At 38.2% G+C, this 15,744-nt stretch overlaps 1 protein-coding gene across 1 annotated transcript; it reads right to left on the bottom strand.

Moving 5' to 3' along the window:
- Positions 1-15,744, bottom strand: LOC113649218 (legumain-like). Its single transcript, XM_047817817.1, has 14 exons — positions 15,614-15,744; positions 15,004-15,094; positions 12,204-12,301; positions 11,014-11,095; positions 10,841-10,911; positions 10,176-10,251; positions 7,737-7,799; positions 6,672-6,741; positions 3,093-3,211; positions 2,882-2,995; positions 2,393-2,602; positions 1,260-1,415; positions 1,017-1,084; positions 1-926 (listed from the first exon to the last, which is right to left on the bottom strand). Exons 2-14 carry the CDS (start codon positions 15,076-15,078, stop codon positions 881-883), a joined length of 1,248 nt encoding a protein of 415 aa, XP_047673773.1. The 5' UTR covers positions 15,079-15,094; positions 15,614-15,744; the 3' UTR covers positions 1-880.

The following is a 15,744-nucleotide window of genomic DNA, read 5'->3' as shown; positions in this document are numbered from 1 at the left end:
TTGTAGAAGTATAAGACATTTATTAAGTCCATGCAAATGGTGGAATAAACACAAAGAGGTGATATGCAGTGATAGTCTGATCATCAATAGTTTTTATGTCTCCAGAGTATGTTTGGTATCTAGTCTGATTTTAGCCAGGTCTGATCTGACATATCATTAAAAACACACAGCCTACGCACAAACATCTTTGAGAACCAGTCCACTATGATAGATGAAGTATATAGTAGGACGTCTTCTTAGTGATTATATTCTCAGAACAACACATTTACATGTCACACAGTTATAATATGTAAATCATCACAATCATATAGATTTGGGTACAATTAAAATCAACACAAGCAAATAAAGAAGAAAAACAAAGAAATCCCCCAGTGGTCAGGAGTGGTACTGCAGCACACTGCTGTAGAATCATTTTAATAAACAAATCAAATGAAGATTAAACTGAGCTCTCACTGTCAGTACTATTACACATGATGAAACTTTACTAACCTAACCTACAAATCTGCATAGTCAGAAACTCTAAGATTAATATAGTGATTAATATAGTGATTAAAATAGTGATTTTAAAATATATTGATTAATATAGTGATTAAAATTATTAGACTTAAACTCTAGATGGTAAAATGTGCCACATGATTCTGTACTGTACTTTAACTGTGTTGTTGCTAAATATGCAACAAATTTAACAATTAAAATTCAGAAATTAATTTTTAATTATTAATAATTATTTAAAACTGGCTAATGATTTTCTATTACAAATACACCAGGATGATTCTTTGTTCCCCAAAATCAAAGGGATTTAAAAATCTGAAAGACATCAGTATGATATTGAAAGAAAAAAGAGAATAAAATCAGATGACTGAAGTCTTGTGTGTTTTCTTTAGAAAGAAATCTCCTTGCTCACATGAGTAATGGCTTCCTTGATGCTGATGGAATCAAACACAGAAATTAGAAATACAAATAAATATTGGAATAAATTCCAGTTTAGAGTAAATACTGATGAAGCCATCACATACCTCTCAACCTTCAGCACAGACTCACACAGATTCAACAGAACCTGGAGATGTAGATGAGTGACAACATGCTAAAGAGAGAGAGAGAGAGAGAGAGAGAGAGAGAGAGAGAGAGAAAATTGATTGAAGAGAATTCTTGACTATTGCACCTACAGTACTGCTGTTTCTTTTTTCACTAACCTTTATGTTCCTAAACCATTAAACTCCAGGTCGTGTTTGTTAATTAAATAAATCATGTTAACTCACTGGCTCCTTTTCCCAGTTGAAGAGATTGTTCTTAAAATGTTCAGCCACGTCTTTGAGCAGGTACGTACGAGTCACCTCACGTTTTTCCGCCAGAGTTTGTTGGCCTTTCAGTCGCATTTCAATCTTCTTCAGTGCTTCATCCATAGTCTTCCTCTTCTACAAATGTAATCATCATACACAATATTAGTACAGCATTAATATCCAATCTATAAATCTAATATCTAATACAGAACCCTAACCCTGTTTTATTTGTGTTAATGTGTAATTCATCATTAAAAAGTAAACTGTCATTTTTAACACTATTGTAATGTCACAAGTTCCTCATTAACCTGCAGTGACCAGGTGATGCTGCACCTTTTCTATTTAACCCCCAGGGCTAAATGTCATTAATGTCAATTACATTTGTTGTTCCTGTTAATTTATATTTGTTGTGCTGTTCCTGTTAATTCTTGAAATCTAGGCGTGGTCGAGCACCGGTTTTTGAATGGAGAACAGACCTGAGGGTATAGTGTGGTGAGGATCACATGCACACACACACAAACACACACACTTTTATCTGGTTACCTGACCCGAGCTCATCCCCATAACAAATGTCACCTGTATGTAGCAGGTGTGGGCGGGGCTTAGTATTTGATTTGCAGACTTTGATTAAAAAAATTGTGTAATAGTTGCTAGAGCAGCTTCCTTACACTTCTGTAAAGAGTTTACACTTCTTCATCCTTTCTTGTTAATGATTTTTTTTGAGAGGCTGGAGCCTGTTTATTAGTGCTGTAATGTGACAACAAGAACTAACTAACTAATAGATATTAAATGTTATTTTAAACTGACAGTATGGTGTCATTTATTAAATAAAGGAAATGTAATCATTGTAAAGTTTCTGTTGTGTTATAGGAATTAAACACTTTAGGGACTTGGTGTTACTTCATCACTAAATTCATAAATATTTCTAGATTTCTGTAAATCTGCTTTATTACAATCTCCAATGTTAACAGTTCTACACAAATAAAACTGAACTGAATATTTCACTGTAACATCACACAGTTTATTATGTTCATGTTTCCTTCATGTTTCTATTCAGAATGAAGAACATTAAATAAACTGCAGTTCAGTAGAAGTGGAAGTGGTTTACTCACTTGTATAAGATCATCATATTGTCTTTCCAGGATCTTTTTTTTTTCAGGGTCCTTTTCATTTGTAATCATGTGTTTTTTTATTAGCAGTGGAATTTCTGTAGTGTCTATCACGTCAGACACTGTGAAGTCAGTAGGTGGGACTGATCCGGCTCTTGTGACAGGGGCGGGTGATTGACAAAAGACTTCACTCAACATTACATTAGCTATGTTCTAAATAATGAGAGAGAATAAAATAGACATTAACATTTCACTAAATAAAATAAAATACATTAAGGGTTTAAATGTTGAATCATACTTTAAGATTCGTTTTACTGATAAAACACAAACCTTTGCAATGTTAAATCATTTACTTATTAGATGAATTTGTTTTTAGTGACCCATTGTTTAAGTTTTTTAAAGTAATACTTCACTTTATTGACTAATTGGCCCTCCATTCATTGTGAAATGACTAAGGCTTTAAAATACTATATAAATATATATAAAACATACCATGTCACCGTAGTTACAAGGCGTCTGAGACACTCCAGCACGTCTCGCAGCCTCAATGACTTTTTCTTTCAGGTAGGAAAACTGATCTCCAAATGAAGTTGTGTTAAGTTTTACCTTTAGAAAAAAAAAGAATAAGAAACAAATGAATAAGTATTTCCAAATATCTATTTCAATATATATCCATATGTGTATTCATCTATATAACACTAACAGTTTCAGTGTGTTGTAGCCAGTAAGCAGTGAAGACATCAGAAAGACAAGCGTTTAATCTTGTGTCCATGAAACAACCATAGCTTCTTTCATCAGGTCTGCATGAAGAAACTGCATACACTGAAAGAAAAAGATAAAAGACTTTTAGACTTCTTCTTCTTCTACTTTTGTCTGTTCCTGTTAGTGGTCTCCACAGTGAATCATCAGTTTCCACCTACAGTAACTCTATTCTAATCATCCTCTACTCTCGCACCAAATACATTCATGTCCTCATTCAACACATCCATATATCTCCTCTTTCGTCTTCCTCTTGACCTCTTATCTGCAGCTACATCTCCAACATCCTTCTACCAATATAACCATCTCCTCTGTACATGTCCAAACCATCTCAATCTAGTCTCTCTGTCCTTGTCCCCAAAACAGCCAACCTGAGCTGTCCCTTTGATGTTCTCGTTCCTAATCCTGTTCATCCTCGTCACTCCTAAAGAGAACCCCAACAGCCTCATCTCTGCTACCTCCATGTCTACCTCATGTCTTTTCCTCACTGCTACAGTCTCTAACCCATACAGCAGAGCTGCTCTCACTACTGTCTTCTACACCTTTCCTGTATTTCTTGCTGACACTCCTCTGTCACACACACAACACTCCTCACACACTTCTGTCACACACACAACACTCCTCACACACTTCTGTCACACACACAACACTCCTGACACTCTTCTGTCACACTACACTCCTGACACTCTTCTCCACACACTCTAACCCACCTGCACTCGCTTCTTCACCTCTTTTCCACACTCCCTGTCACACTGGATGGTTGACCCCCAAATACTTCTGCACCTTCTTGACCTTTTCAGCCACCTGTAACCTCACTGTTCTACTTCCCTCCCTCTCCTTCATACACATGTATTATGTCTTACTACCACTGACTTTCATTCCTCTTCCTCCCAGAGCAGACCTCCACCTTTCCAGGTGTTCCTCCACCTGCTCCCTACTCTCACTACAGATCACAATGTCATCCGCAAACATCGTTGTCTACGGAGATTCCTATCTGACTTCATCTGTCAATCTGTCCATCACCACAGCAAACAAGAAGGGACTCAAAGCCGATCCTTGATGTAGCCCCACCTCCACCTTGAACTCCTCTGTCAAACCTACAGCACATCTCACTGCTGTCATACTCCTCTCATACATATCCTGAACTCCTCTGATGCACTTCTCTGTCACTCCTGACATCCTCATACAGTACTATAGCTCCTCTCTCGGCACCCTGTCATACGCTTCCTCTACATCCACAAAGACACAGTGCAGCTCCTCCTGACCATCTCTGTACTTCTCCATTAACATTCTCATCATATCGCCCATCATATCAAATCATATCGCCCATACTACAAAAACAGCCTTCTTCCACCTTAGAAATATCACCAAACTGAGAAACATCCTGTCTGTATCTGATGCTGAGAAGCTAGTTGATGCCTTCATGACCTCTAGACTGGACTATTGTAATGCATTACTAGGTGGCTGTCCTGCATCTTTAATAAATAGGTTACAGTTAGTCCAAAATGCAGCTGCCAGAGTTCTCACTAGGACAAGAAAGTATGACCATATAACCCCAATGTTATCATCTCTACATTGGCTACCTGTTAAGTTTAGAACTGATTACAAACTGCTGCTACTTACGTACAAGGCTCTTAATGGTTTAGCTCCCATGTATCTAACTAGTCTTCTAACACGTTACAATCCTTCACGCTCTCTGAGATCACAAAACTCAGGACTTCTGCTAGTTCCCAGAATATCTAAGTCTACTAAAGGTGGTAGAGCGTTTTCTTATTTAGCTCCCAAACTTTGGAATAGTCTTCCTGATAGTGTTCGGGGCTCAGACACACTTTCCCAGTTTAAATGTGGATTAAAAACTCATCTCTTTACTCAGACGTACACACACACACACACACACACACACACACACACACACACACACATAATACATCTCATAAAATTATGCACCAATACTTTAGACTTGCACCTTTTTTATGAACAGCAAATATGTTAATCCCCCTACACTGCTTCTCTCTTTCTACACATCCCGAGGCATCCAGACATTGTACCAGCTCCGATCGCCTTCCGTGCAATGAAGATTTTGGACCTCCACTGAGATGAGGTTGACTCTATGAAAATCCTGAGATATCTACAGATCTACCAGCTCCAGTTGGACTCTATGATACCAAGAGGAGATCTGAACTCCATGTGATCTTTTACACCAATTCAACACTTGTTTGACTGTATATTTGTAATCTCACCCCCAGTGCCACCCATATGAGGATGGGTTCCCCTTTGAGTCTGGTTCCTCTCAAGGTTTCTTCCTTACCAATTTAAGGGAGTTTTTCCTTGCCACTGCTGCCTGAGTCACCTCAGACTTGCTCATTGGGGATAAATAAATAAATAAATACATACGTACATACATACATACATACATACATACATACATACTGTGAACTATATATATCTTAATTTTTTACTATATTAATTTTTTCTTCTCCTTATGTTTACCTTCTGCTCTATGTTTATGTTCTGTAAAGCTGCTTCGAGACGAAGCCCATTGTAAAAAGCGCTATACAAATAAACTTGAAATGAGTTGAATTGAATTGAAATTGAATTGAACATTCTCAACGCAAAACTTGCATCAGTCGTGCTCATTCTGGGCATGAAGCCATACTGCTGTTCACAAATATTCACTTCCTTTCTTAGCCCAGCTTCCACTACTCTTTCCACTTCCACACCTGCACAGATATGTTATCTGGACTAACAGCCTTTCCACTTTTGATTCTCCTCAGATCCTTCCCCACATTATCCTTTCAATCTTTGCTGTTCCCTGTTCTACAATATTCACCTCTTCCCCCTGTCATTCTGTCATTATTTTCCTTATTCATCAGCTCCTCAAAATACTCCTTCCATCTTCTCTGCACATTCTCCTCACCTGTCAGCACCTTTCCATCTTAATCTTTAATCACTCTTATCTGTTACACATCCTTCCCATATCGATCTCTCTGTCTCACTAATCTGTACAAGTCTTTCTCGCCTTCCATCATGTCTAACCTGGTGTACAACAGATAGTATGCTTTCTATTTGGACTTTGTCACATCCCTCTTCACTCTGTGCTGCAATTCCTTGTAATTCTGTTACACTGAACTTTCATCAGTCCTTTCTTCATCCCACTTCTTTATAGCTAGCCTCTTCCTCTGAACGCTGTCCTGTTTCATTTTCAACTTCCACCACTTGGTCTTCTTTTCTATCTTTCATCTCCTTTCTCATCCAACAGAAGCCCAATTTGGCGGTCATTGTTAATCTAGGCCTTGACTGATCCGGTATGAAATTCACACTGATGATGCTTATGTTTAAATTTGGCACGTTTGACACCAGATGCCCTTCCTACAGCAATTCTCCCTATTTATCTGGGCTTGGGATCAGCACAGAAATCATTGGCTTGCAACCCATGTGGCTAGATTAAGGGACATTTAGACATATGAGAATAATAAAAATAAAAAAAATAACTATTCATTTTTTTTTAATAAATTGTACTAACCGTTGCTGTCCTTTCTGTCCAGCTGATCCAGCATTGATCCAGAACGACACGATTCTATATAAATCACCATCTACAAACATGGACCAGGATTTAAACAAATTCTGATTGTGAGCTCACAAACATGGGACTTTCCAGTAATCACCACACACTTGTTTAGGGAAACGTGTACACCTACACATTCAGGTAATTATCTAATCAGCCAATCATGAGGCAGCATGTAAATAATATATGTCTAATATATAAAATTACCCATGTACAGGTCAAGAGTTTCAGTTAATGTTCACATCAAACATCAGAATGCTGGAAAATTGTAGAGATTTTAATTGTATTTAAAATTTATAATGCCTGTCCATGACCATGATAATTATCTGTTATTTCTTAAAACATTATTAAGGAATTTCTGTAGGATTTTTACAGTAAGAGCTTTGGGTGTTTGGGTTAATTTACAAATTTATTGAAACTGTATATTTTAACATTCAGATGAATTAAACATTGACGCTATAGGGATGCTTCTTTGAGGAAGTGGTGTCTGAAGCTCTGTGTGCACACATGCCAATTTAATGGCATGGGAAGGACATGTGATGAAGTGATTATGTGCCAGCAAGGCCATAGAAGAGCATCTACCACACATTACTCCAGCTTTTCTATTTATATTCTATTCCCAGGCTGCTCAAACTCTGACGTAGTTTTGAATTCTCTTGAAAAGGAACTACACCAGGTTACGTATGTAACCCGGTTTCCTGAGAAGGTAATGAGATACTGTGCCGCAGGCCATGCCCCGGGCATCCACTCGCTCTTCCTTCAGACAAATAAAAGCTGGAGTAATGTGTGGTAGATGCTCTTCTATGGCCTTGCTGGCACATAATCACTTCATCACATGTCTTTCCCAAGCCATTAAATTGGCATGTGTGCGCACAGAGCTTTAGACACCACCTCCTCAAAGAAGCGTTCCCATAGCCTCAGCCATGACACAGCATCGAGTTTTGTCGAAAGGGAAGTCAACAGAACTGTGGTGCAATCTGTGATATTTGTGATCTATTATGTCTTTTAACAGAAAATACATACCTTTGAAAATTTGCCTTCCTGTGACATTTTTCTCACTGTATCAATGAGGTCATGTGCATAAAGCTGTAACAGAAAACATCTGATTATTACTAATCCTGATCTCAGTATTATATGGTCCTTAATATATAGAGACTTCTTGTGTCCGTTTCCTTCATTATTCATATACAGTTGTGCTAAAATGTTTGCATACCCTGAAAGAAATGTAAAGAAAAGAAAACATGACTGTAATTAATGTCAACATGAAAGTCATTAATTATCACATACATAATATTGCAAGAATATTTGATCCCCTGCTGATTTTGTACATTTGTACAATTTATAATTTTAATGTTAGGTTTATTTTAACATTGAGAGACTGAATAACATCAAAAAGATTAGAAAAATGCATTTTAAAAAAAAGTTATAAATTGATTTACGTTTGTGAAATAATGTAATTGTTTTGGATGCAAATAAAAACCAACAAACAAATACAGGCTTCTCTGGAAAAAATATGGGGTCAGAATTGTTTCGTTATTCTGAATAAATACACTATGATCCACAAATAAATATAAAGAGTTTCACAAATATTTTTAAAAGTGGATTCTTGTACACGTCTTGACGTTAGAAATGTTTCAAATCCACAAATGCACAGAACGCGATTCCCAAATGAGCAGGAAGCAATTCGCAAATAAATACAATTTATGAATATTTTTTTTATTTGCAAATCCCATTTTATTTATTTGTGAATTTCATTTCTTTTTGTGAAATTTGTAAAAATATTTGTGAAACTCTTTATATTTATTTGTGGATCATAGTGTATTTATTCAGAATAACGAAACAATTCTGACCCCATAAAAAAGTGGTGTTTCAAGGAGCAAGAAAAGGAGGAACTTGAACACAAATGACCTGCATGGTCGAGTTGTCAGGAGCAAGCAGTTACTGCACCCATGCCACAAAAAGGCCCTCCTTCAGTACAACAGAGAGAACCTAGACAAGATTCACAGCTTCTAGTGCAGAGCCATGTTGAGTGCTGAGACCACAACTGAACGATATAGTCACAACCATAAACTACTACTGTATGTTTGAAGAGGAGTCAACAAGGTCTATGGTGAACAGTACACCATCCCTACTGTAAAGCATGGAGATGGATCTCTAAAGTTTTGGGGCTGTGTGAGCTCCAGGGGAACAAGGGAGTGAGGATACACTGATGGCAAGATGAATGCAGCATGTTATAAGAAAATACTGGCAATTTGCATTCTAAAGCATGAAAGCTGCACATGGGACAATCTGAGATGTTCCATCATGACAATGATACAAAGTACAAGACAAGAGAGTCTGACTCCTAACCCTAAGGTTGGGGGTTCGAGTCTCGGGCCGGCCACGACTGAGGTGCCCTTGAGCAAGGCACTGACACCCCCCAACTGCTCCCAGGGCGCCTCAGAATAAATGGCTGCCCACCGCTCTGGGTGTGTGTTCACGGTGTGTGTGTTCACTGCTGTGTGTGTGTGTGTGTGTGTGTTCACTGCTGTGTGTGTGTTCACTGCTGTGTGTGTGTGCACTTTGGATGGGTTAAATGCAGAGAACGAATTCTGAGTATGGGTCACTGTACTTAGCCGTATGTCACGTCACGTCAAGGTTGAACCTCCAATGCTAGATCAGAAAAAGGTGAAGGTTCTGGAGGCCATCACAGTTTTCTGAATATCATTCAGCCACTTAAGGGGGATCTCAGACATGCAGTTTGTGTAGGACAACCAAAAAATTTACAGGAACTGGAGTCATTTTGGCAAGAAAAAATGGGTAGCTCTACCACCTGAGAGAATTAAGGACCTCCTGCACAGTTATTACAAAAGTCTGCATGCTATCATTGATGCTAAAGGGGGAAACACATCATATTAATAACTAAAGGTATGCAAACTTTTGAACAGGAATTATTTTTTGTTATGTTTTGTTTCATGATTGTTCGATTCTCTTATAACACATTAACTTGAGTCTTATAAGAAATATGGAAAGTATGGAACCTTTTGAGCACAACTGTAACGGCGCTCAGCTGTGTTTTTGCAAACTTTTGTTTAAATCACAAATTCAACAATTTATTTTATTTTATTTTTTACAATTGTCTTGTTCTTCATGCCAACAATGTTATCAGATTTTTCTTAAATATAAAGGACAGTTGTAGACATCTAGATCATCACCTATAAACCAAAATAATATTTAAACATCTGATCTTCCTGGACCTTAGACTGCCAAACCCCATCCTCTGTCACTTCACACAACTCTGGACAACTAGCTTCTGTTCTTACTTCACATCACTAAAGAATAATGATTTCTACTCTACAATATCAGGAGGTCTGTCTCTGAACACCATCCAACTTCTTTATCTGATCTAGAATGCAGCTTAATCCTCATTACAAGCACTCAACTCTAAATACAGTAGAGAAAGAGATAATTTACTAAACTTACTGTGGAACTTGGAAAGTTAAAGATACCACAACATCCATGGTCTGATAAGTAGACGAACACAGTATCATTTTTACCACTGAAAGAGAAGATAATAAAAATAATAAAAGTCAGTGTATTTTCACACGCATCATATACACTCATGTATTTGGACAGATTTATTGTTATTTTTAATGTCTACTAGAATAAACAGAAGGTTTGGAGCTGATTTGAAGTGAAAGATTTGTATTTGGAATCTGTTGCTGTTAACTTTCTACAGAACAGTCAGTGTTGAGAATCAGACCATCATTAGGCTGAAAAAATCACTGGTGAGCTCAAGAAGGGAACCCAGAAGGGCTTATTACAATATTTACACCACTGGAAAGTCTCAAAAACTGGTAAAGCAGAGGAGAGTTTGCCCCAAATGTCTAAAAATAATCCTGTACAAATCTGAAACAACAAAGTAAGCAGTACTGGATCATTACTGGATGTAGTTTCTCCTGCTGCAGTGTTTATAAGCTATTCTGAAGAAGTTTTTTTATAAATGTGAACTTAACATATTTTCACAATTGACCTTTTGTTCATTTGATCATAAGATCTTATTTCTTCATATATATTTTTCAATAAAACAATGGCTGAAGGAACCTGAACAATATAAAAAGTAAAATTGACCTAATGGACATAAATACCTTTGTATGACTTTTGCTCCTGCAGATGAATCTCCACGCAGTACAGCAAGAAAGTTGTCAGCTGAAACATTCTGATAATGGACCATTTAAAAAGGTAGATTCCAAATCACAAAAAAAGGAAAAACAATAAACTATAATGTGAGTATTTAATGTTTGTGTATAGAATACATTACCTCTCCAGTGTAGTCCTTTGGAACCCCAGGGTAAACATTTGGTCCATTTGGTACATTAATGATTTTACCCTTATCAGGGTTTCTGCAGAAAAATATTACACTTTATTATGAATATGTATTCATCATATCATTATATAACTGGTGACACAGTGATACAGTGAGTAGCTCTGACACTCACAGCCCCACATACAGCTCCATAAGGTACTGACTATGTGGACTTTCCTTTAGGTTCTCCAGAATTCTTGCACAGTAAAGTCATGCCAGCTGATGGACTGGATTAGATAAATTGCCCCTGAGGGTGAATGAATCTGTAAATGTGTGTCTGTTGCCCTGTGATGGACTAGTGTTCTAACTAATGTGAGTTTTCCATCCTCATTCCCTCACCAACTTCTAGGGGCAAGTCGTGGCCTAATGGTTAGAGAGTCTGACTTGTAACCCGAAGGTTGAGGGTTTGAGTCTCGGGCCGGCCACGACTGAGGTGCCCTTGAGCAAGGCACCGAACCGCCCAACTGCTCCCCGGGCGCCGCAGCCATTTATGCTGCCCACTGCTCCGGGGGTATGTTCACAGTGTGTGTGTGTGTGTTCACTGCCGTGTGTGTGCACTTTGGATGGATTAAATGCAGAGAACAAAATCTGAGTATGTGTCAACGTACTTAGCCGTATGTCACGTCACTTCTATAAAAAACAACTAACCTCAGGTGTCACCGAAAAGTAAACCATTTCCACTGAACTTCCAATCAATCCCCAAAAAATGTAATAAGCTTCAGGAATGAGGTGAAGGAAAAAATAAGTGCACCCTGTAATTCAGTAACATGTAGAGCTCCATTTATTAACAATAACTTACAACGTTACCTGTAGTAGTTTTTCAGACTCTCACATTGGTTTGAATAAATTGTCCCTCACTCTTTTTTACAACATTACTTTGGTTCAGTTCAGTTGCTCTTCAGTGCAGCATTTACATATGATTAAGGTCTAGACTTTGGAAGATTGAATTAAATTGAACAATTTTTTTCCCACCTGATTTCTAAATGTTGGTTTACTTTTTGTGAAACAAAATCACTACAAATGTTAAAGAGGTTAGGTGAAGACCACACATGAATAAGGACGTACTTCTGCAATCTTGTTGTAGATCCAACAAAATGATCCTGTAGCTGTAAAATTTATTTCTACTTCTAAACTGTAAAACTCACTGTTCATTATTAGCGATGTCGTCATACATCATCACCACAATCTGTTCGTCTGGAATCCCATTCCGGTGCATGACTTGGTAAGCGTGACACACATCGGCCTGCGACAGAAAATTAAAAAAAAAAAAAAAATGAAAGAAAGAAAAGAGAATATAACAGAATGTACCATGTATTATATTTTTGTATTACAAAACTTTAGAACAGGCATGTCCAAAGTCCGGCCTGGCGGCCAATTGAGGCCTGTGTTAAAACTCCCATCGGCCCGCAGCCTCTGGTATAAAGGGTCATATAGCTGGATGACCCTTTATAGCCCATTTCTAAAATGGCAACTGTAACGAAGAAAAGGAAAGTTGACAGAGAGGGTCGTCGCTTCCAGGACAAGTGGAAATTGGCATATTTTTTCACTGAAATATGAAACAACTGTGTCTGCCTAATTTGCCAAGAGACTGTGGCTGTTTTCAAGGAATTCAATATCAAGAGGCACTACCAGACGAAACATGCTAACTAGGACAAGCTAACTGTGAGCGAATGTCATGAAAAAATAAAGCAATTAGAAGCTGTTTTAAGGGCACAGCAGCTTTTTTTACAAGGGCCCGTGAGTCAAATGAAAATGCCACAAAGGCGAGCTATGAGGTGGCAAAGCTGGTTGCCAAGCACTACAAACCTTTTACGGAGGGCAAATTTATTAAAGAATGCGTACTGAAAATTGTGGAGAACATTTGTCCTGAGAAGAAGCAAGAGTTTGCCAATGTTTGTCTGGCTCGTAACACAGTGGTACGGAGAATTGAAGACGTTTCATCGGATATTAAGAGGAAATTAGAGGCTAAAACAGTGGAGTCTGACTTTTTTTCATTAGCCTGCGACAAAGGCTCTGACAAATTGTTCTGACACTGCTCAGTTACTGATTTTTTTGAGAGGAGTGGACAATGAAATGATCGTGAGTGAGCTACTTGACCTCCAGAGCCTAAACGACCAAACAAGAGGAACAGATTTGCTTCTGTTTGTTCTGCCGTAGATGACACGAAACTATCATGGAATAAAGTCACTGGGATTATTACGGATGGTGCACCTGCCATAATCTGTAACAAAGTCAACGAAGAAGGAGGTACAGCTATAAAACTCCACTGCATTATTCATTGCAATATGTGCTAAACATCTGAAATATGATCATGTTATGAAACCAGTGATAAAGACTATTAAATACATTCGCACCAAAGCCCTGTGCCACCGCCAGTTTCAAGTTTCTACTCGACATCCAGGCTGACTATGGAGATGTTGTGTATCACAAGAATGTAAGATGGATCAGTCAGGGGTCTGCATTGTGGAGAATTCTTGGGAAAAAATGGACAACTGATGCCAGAACTATCTGATCCTGTTTGGCTGGCTGATTTTGGATTTTTAGTTGATATAATACGACATCTGAACGCACTAAACGCGAGCCTTTAGGGGCAAAATACAGTGATAAGCCAACTGTATTCACACATCATTTCGGAACAAGGTGCAACTTTTCCAAAGGCACTTGTTACAAACGCAGCCCAATATCACACATATATCCCAGGAAATAATGCCCAGTTTTCCACATAACATCAGTACACAAATACAGAGGTATGTAGCAGAAATCTCATCTCTGGCTGAGGAGTTCCTACAGCGGTTTCGGGGTTTTGTAGCATTTGAAAAGGAGATCACGCTTTTTTCTTCTCCTTTCTCTGTGGACCGTACAGACGCTACAGAATGACGCTACAGAACACCTGCAGCTAGAGCTCATTGAGCTGCAGTGTGATGCCGAGTGTCGGAGTCAGTACCAACAACTCTCTCTTGTTGACTTTTACCGCCAGCTGTATAAAGGCAGGTTCCAAGAGATTCGAACATTTGCTAAGAAAATGCTGAGCTTGTTTGGCTCGACATACTTGTGTGAGAAAACATTCTCGGTTATGAACTTTAACAGGAACCGTGTGAGGACAAGACTAAGTGACTTTCACCAGCGTGACATCTTGCACATCAAAACCACTTTCTTTGAGCCAGACCTGTCCTATTTACTACAATCGAGATCTCAGTATCACCCATCACATTAGTGCAGGCAAGATATGTGTTTCTGAGGCCATCTGAGGGGAAAAAATCTAAAATTGTTGATCAAAACCACACTTTTTAATATACACCTTTTCATCTTTATAATCTATGTATAATTCATTTTGTTTTTGAAAAGTGAAAAACTTTTTCAATAAAAAAAAATCATTAAATAGTTCATTTGTTGGGGGGACATGGTGGCTTAGTGGTTAGCACGTTCGCCTCACACCTCCAGGGTCAGGGGTTCGATTCCCACCTCCACCTTGTGTGTGTGGAGTTTGCATGTTCTCCCCGTGCCTCGGGGGTTTCCTCAGGGTACTCCGGTTTCCTCCCCCGGTCCAAAGACATGCATGGTAGGTTGATTGGCATCTCTGGAAAATTGTCCGTAGTGTGTGTGTGAATGAAAGTGTGTTTGTGTGCCCTGCGATGGGTTGGCACTCCGTCCAGGGTGTATCCTGCCTCGATGCCCGATGATGCCTGAGATATTCACAGGCTCCCCGTGACCCGAGACGTTTGGATAAGCGGTAGAAGATGAATGAATGAATGAGTTCATTAGCATTTAATATTAATGTTTCCAAGAATGTCAGGCTGAATAATCGGCCCCCACACATTTGCACCTCACCAAATCTGGCACTCTTTGCAAAAAGTTTGGACACCCCTGCTTTAGAATATTTTTGTTTGTAATCGACCTATTTACAAAAACCCTGTAAAAACAATCCTATGATTTTAATATACTCACCTGATGCCTGTAGTTTACCCAACCTGTAGAACCTGCTGCCAGGAGAACCCAGTGTTTGCTATCGCTTGCTGCCATTTCGACTACAAAGTTCCTACAAAGCAGAAAATTATTAGTTGTCACTGGACCAACAAAACTGAGTATTGCTAATTAAAATAAAATAAAATCATCATATTTATTGTACACCACTTCTAAACAATTCTGTATTCTCATTAGTCAGAAGGTTTTGATTAGTCTTCTATAACAACAGCTTTGACATTAGAGAGAAGAGTGATGAAGGAATGATGAAGGATTTAAAGCTGGTAATGGAAGTGAGAACAGGAACTAACCTGTTTCATAAACATGAAATGTAAATATAAATAGATAAAAAAGCAAAAATAAAATTATTTGTTGCCAGAATTTTGTGATTAAAGGAATATGCGTGCTATAGGAAAATAAGGTACTTTATTGTAGTACTGTGGTGATTTATTTTATAATCAGTAAATACTGTACTTAAAAAGGACTTACTTAGCTTTCATTTAATTAATGTTTTCTGTTAATAAACTGTAAATAAAACATCTTCACTTTAATTGGATTATTAGTGTTAAATCAGAAGTAATGTGTTGGTTCTTACCCGGTTTCTCTCCTGCGTCTGCTTCAGCTCTCTGTTAGTTAGACCTGAAGTGTCCTGAAGAGGTGCACTGTGGTATTTATAATCAGGGGTCTCATGAGTCACTTACAGATAAAGGAAGATTTCCAGTAAAC

This window comes from Tachysurus fulvidraco, chromosome 8 (genome assembly GCF_022655615.1).
Source record: "Tachysurus fulvidraco isolate hzauxx_2018 chromosome 8, HZAU_PFXX_2.0, whole genome shotgun sequence".
NCBI classification, from domain to species: domain Eukaryota; kingdom Metazoa; phylum Chordata; class Actinopteri; order Siluriformes; family Bagridae; genus Tachysurus; species Tachysurus fulvidraco.
The sequence above is the reverse complement of the archived record's forward strand: the minus strand, read 5'-3'. Positions and strand labels throughout refer to the sequence as shown.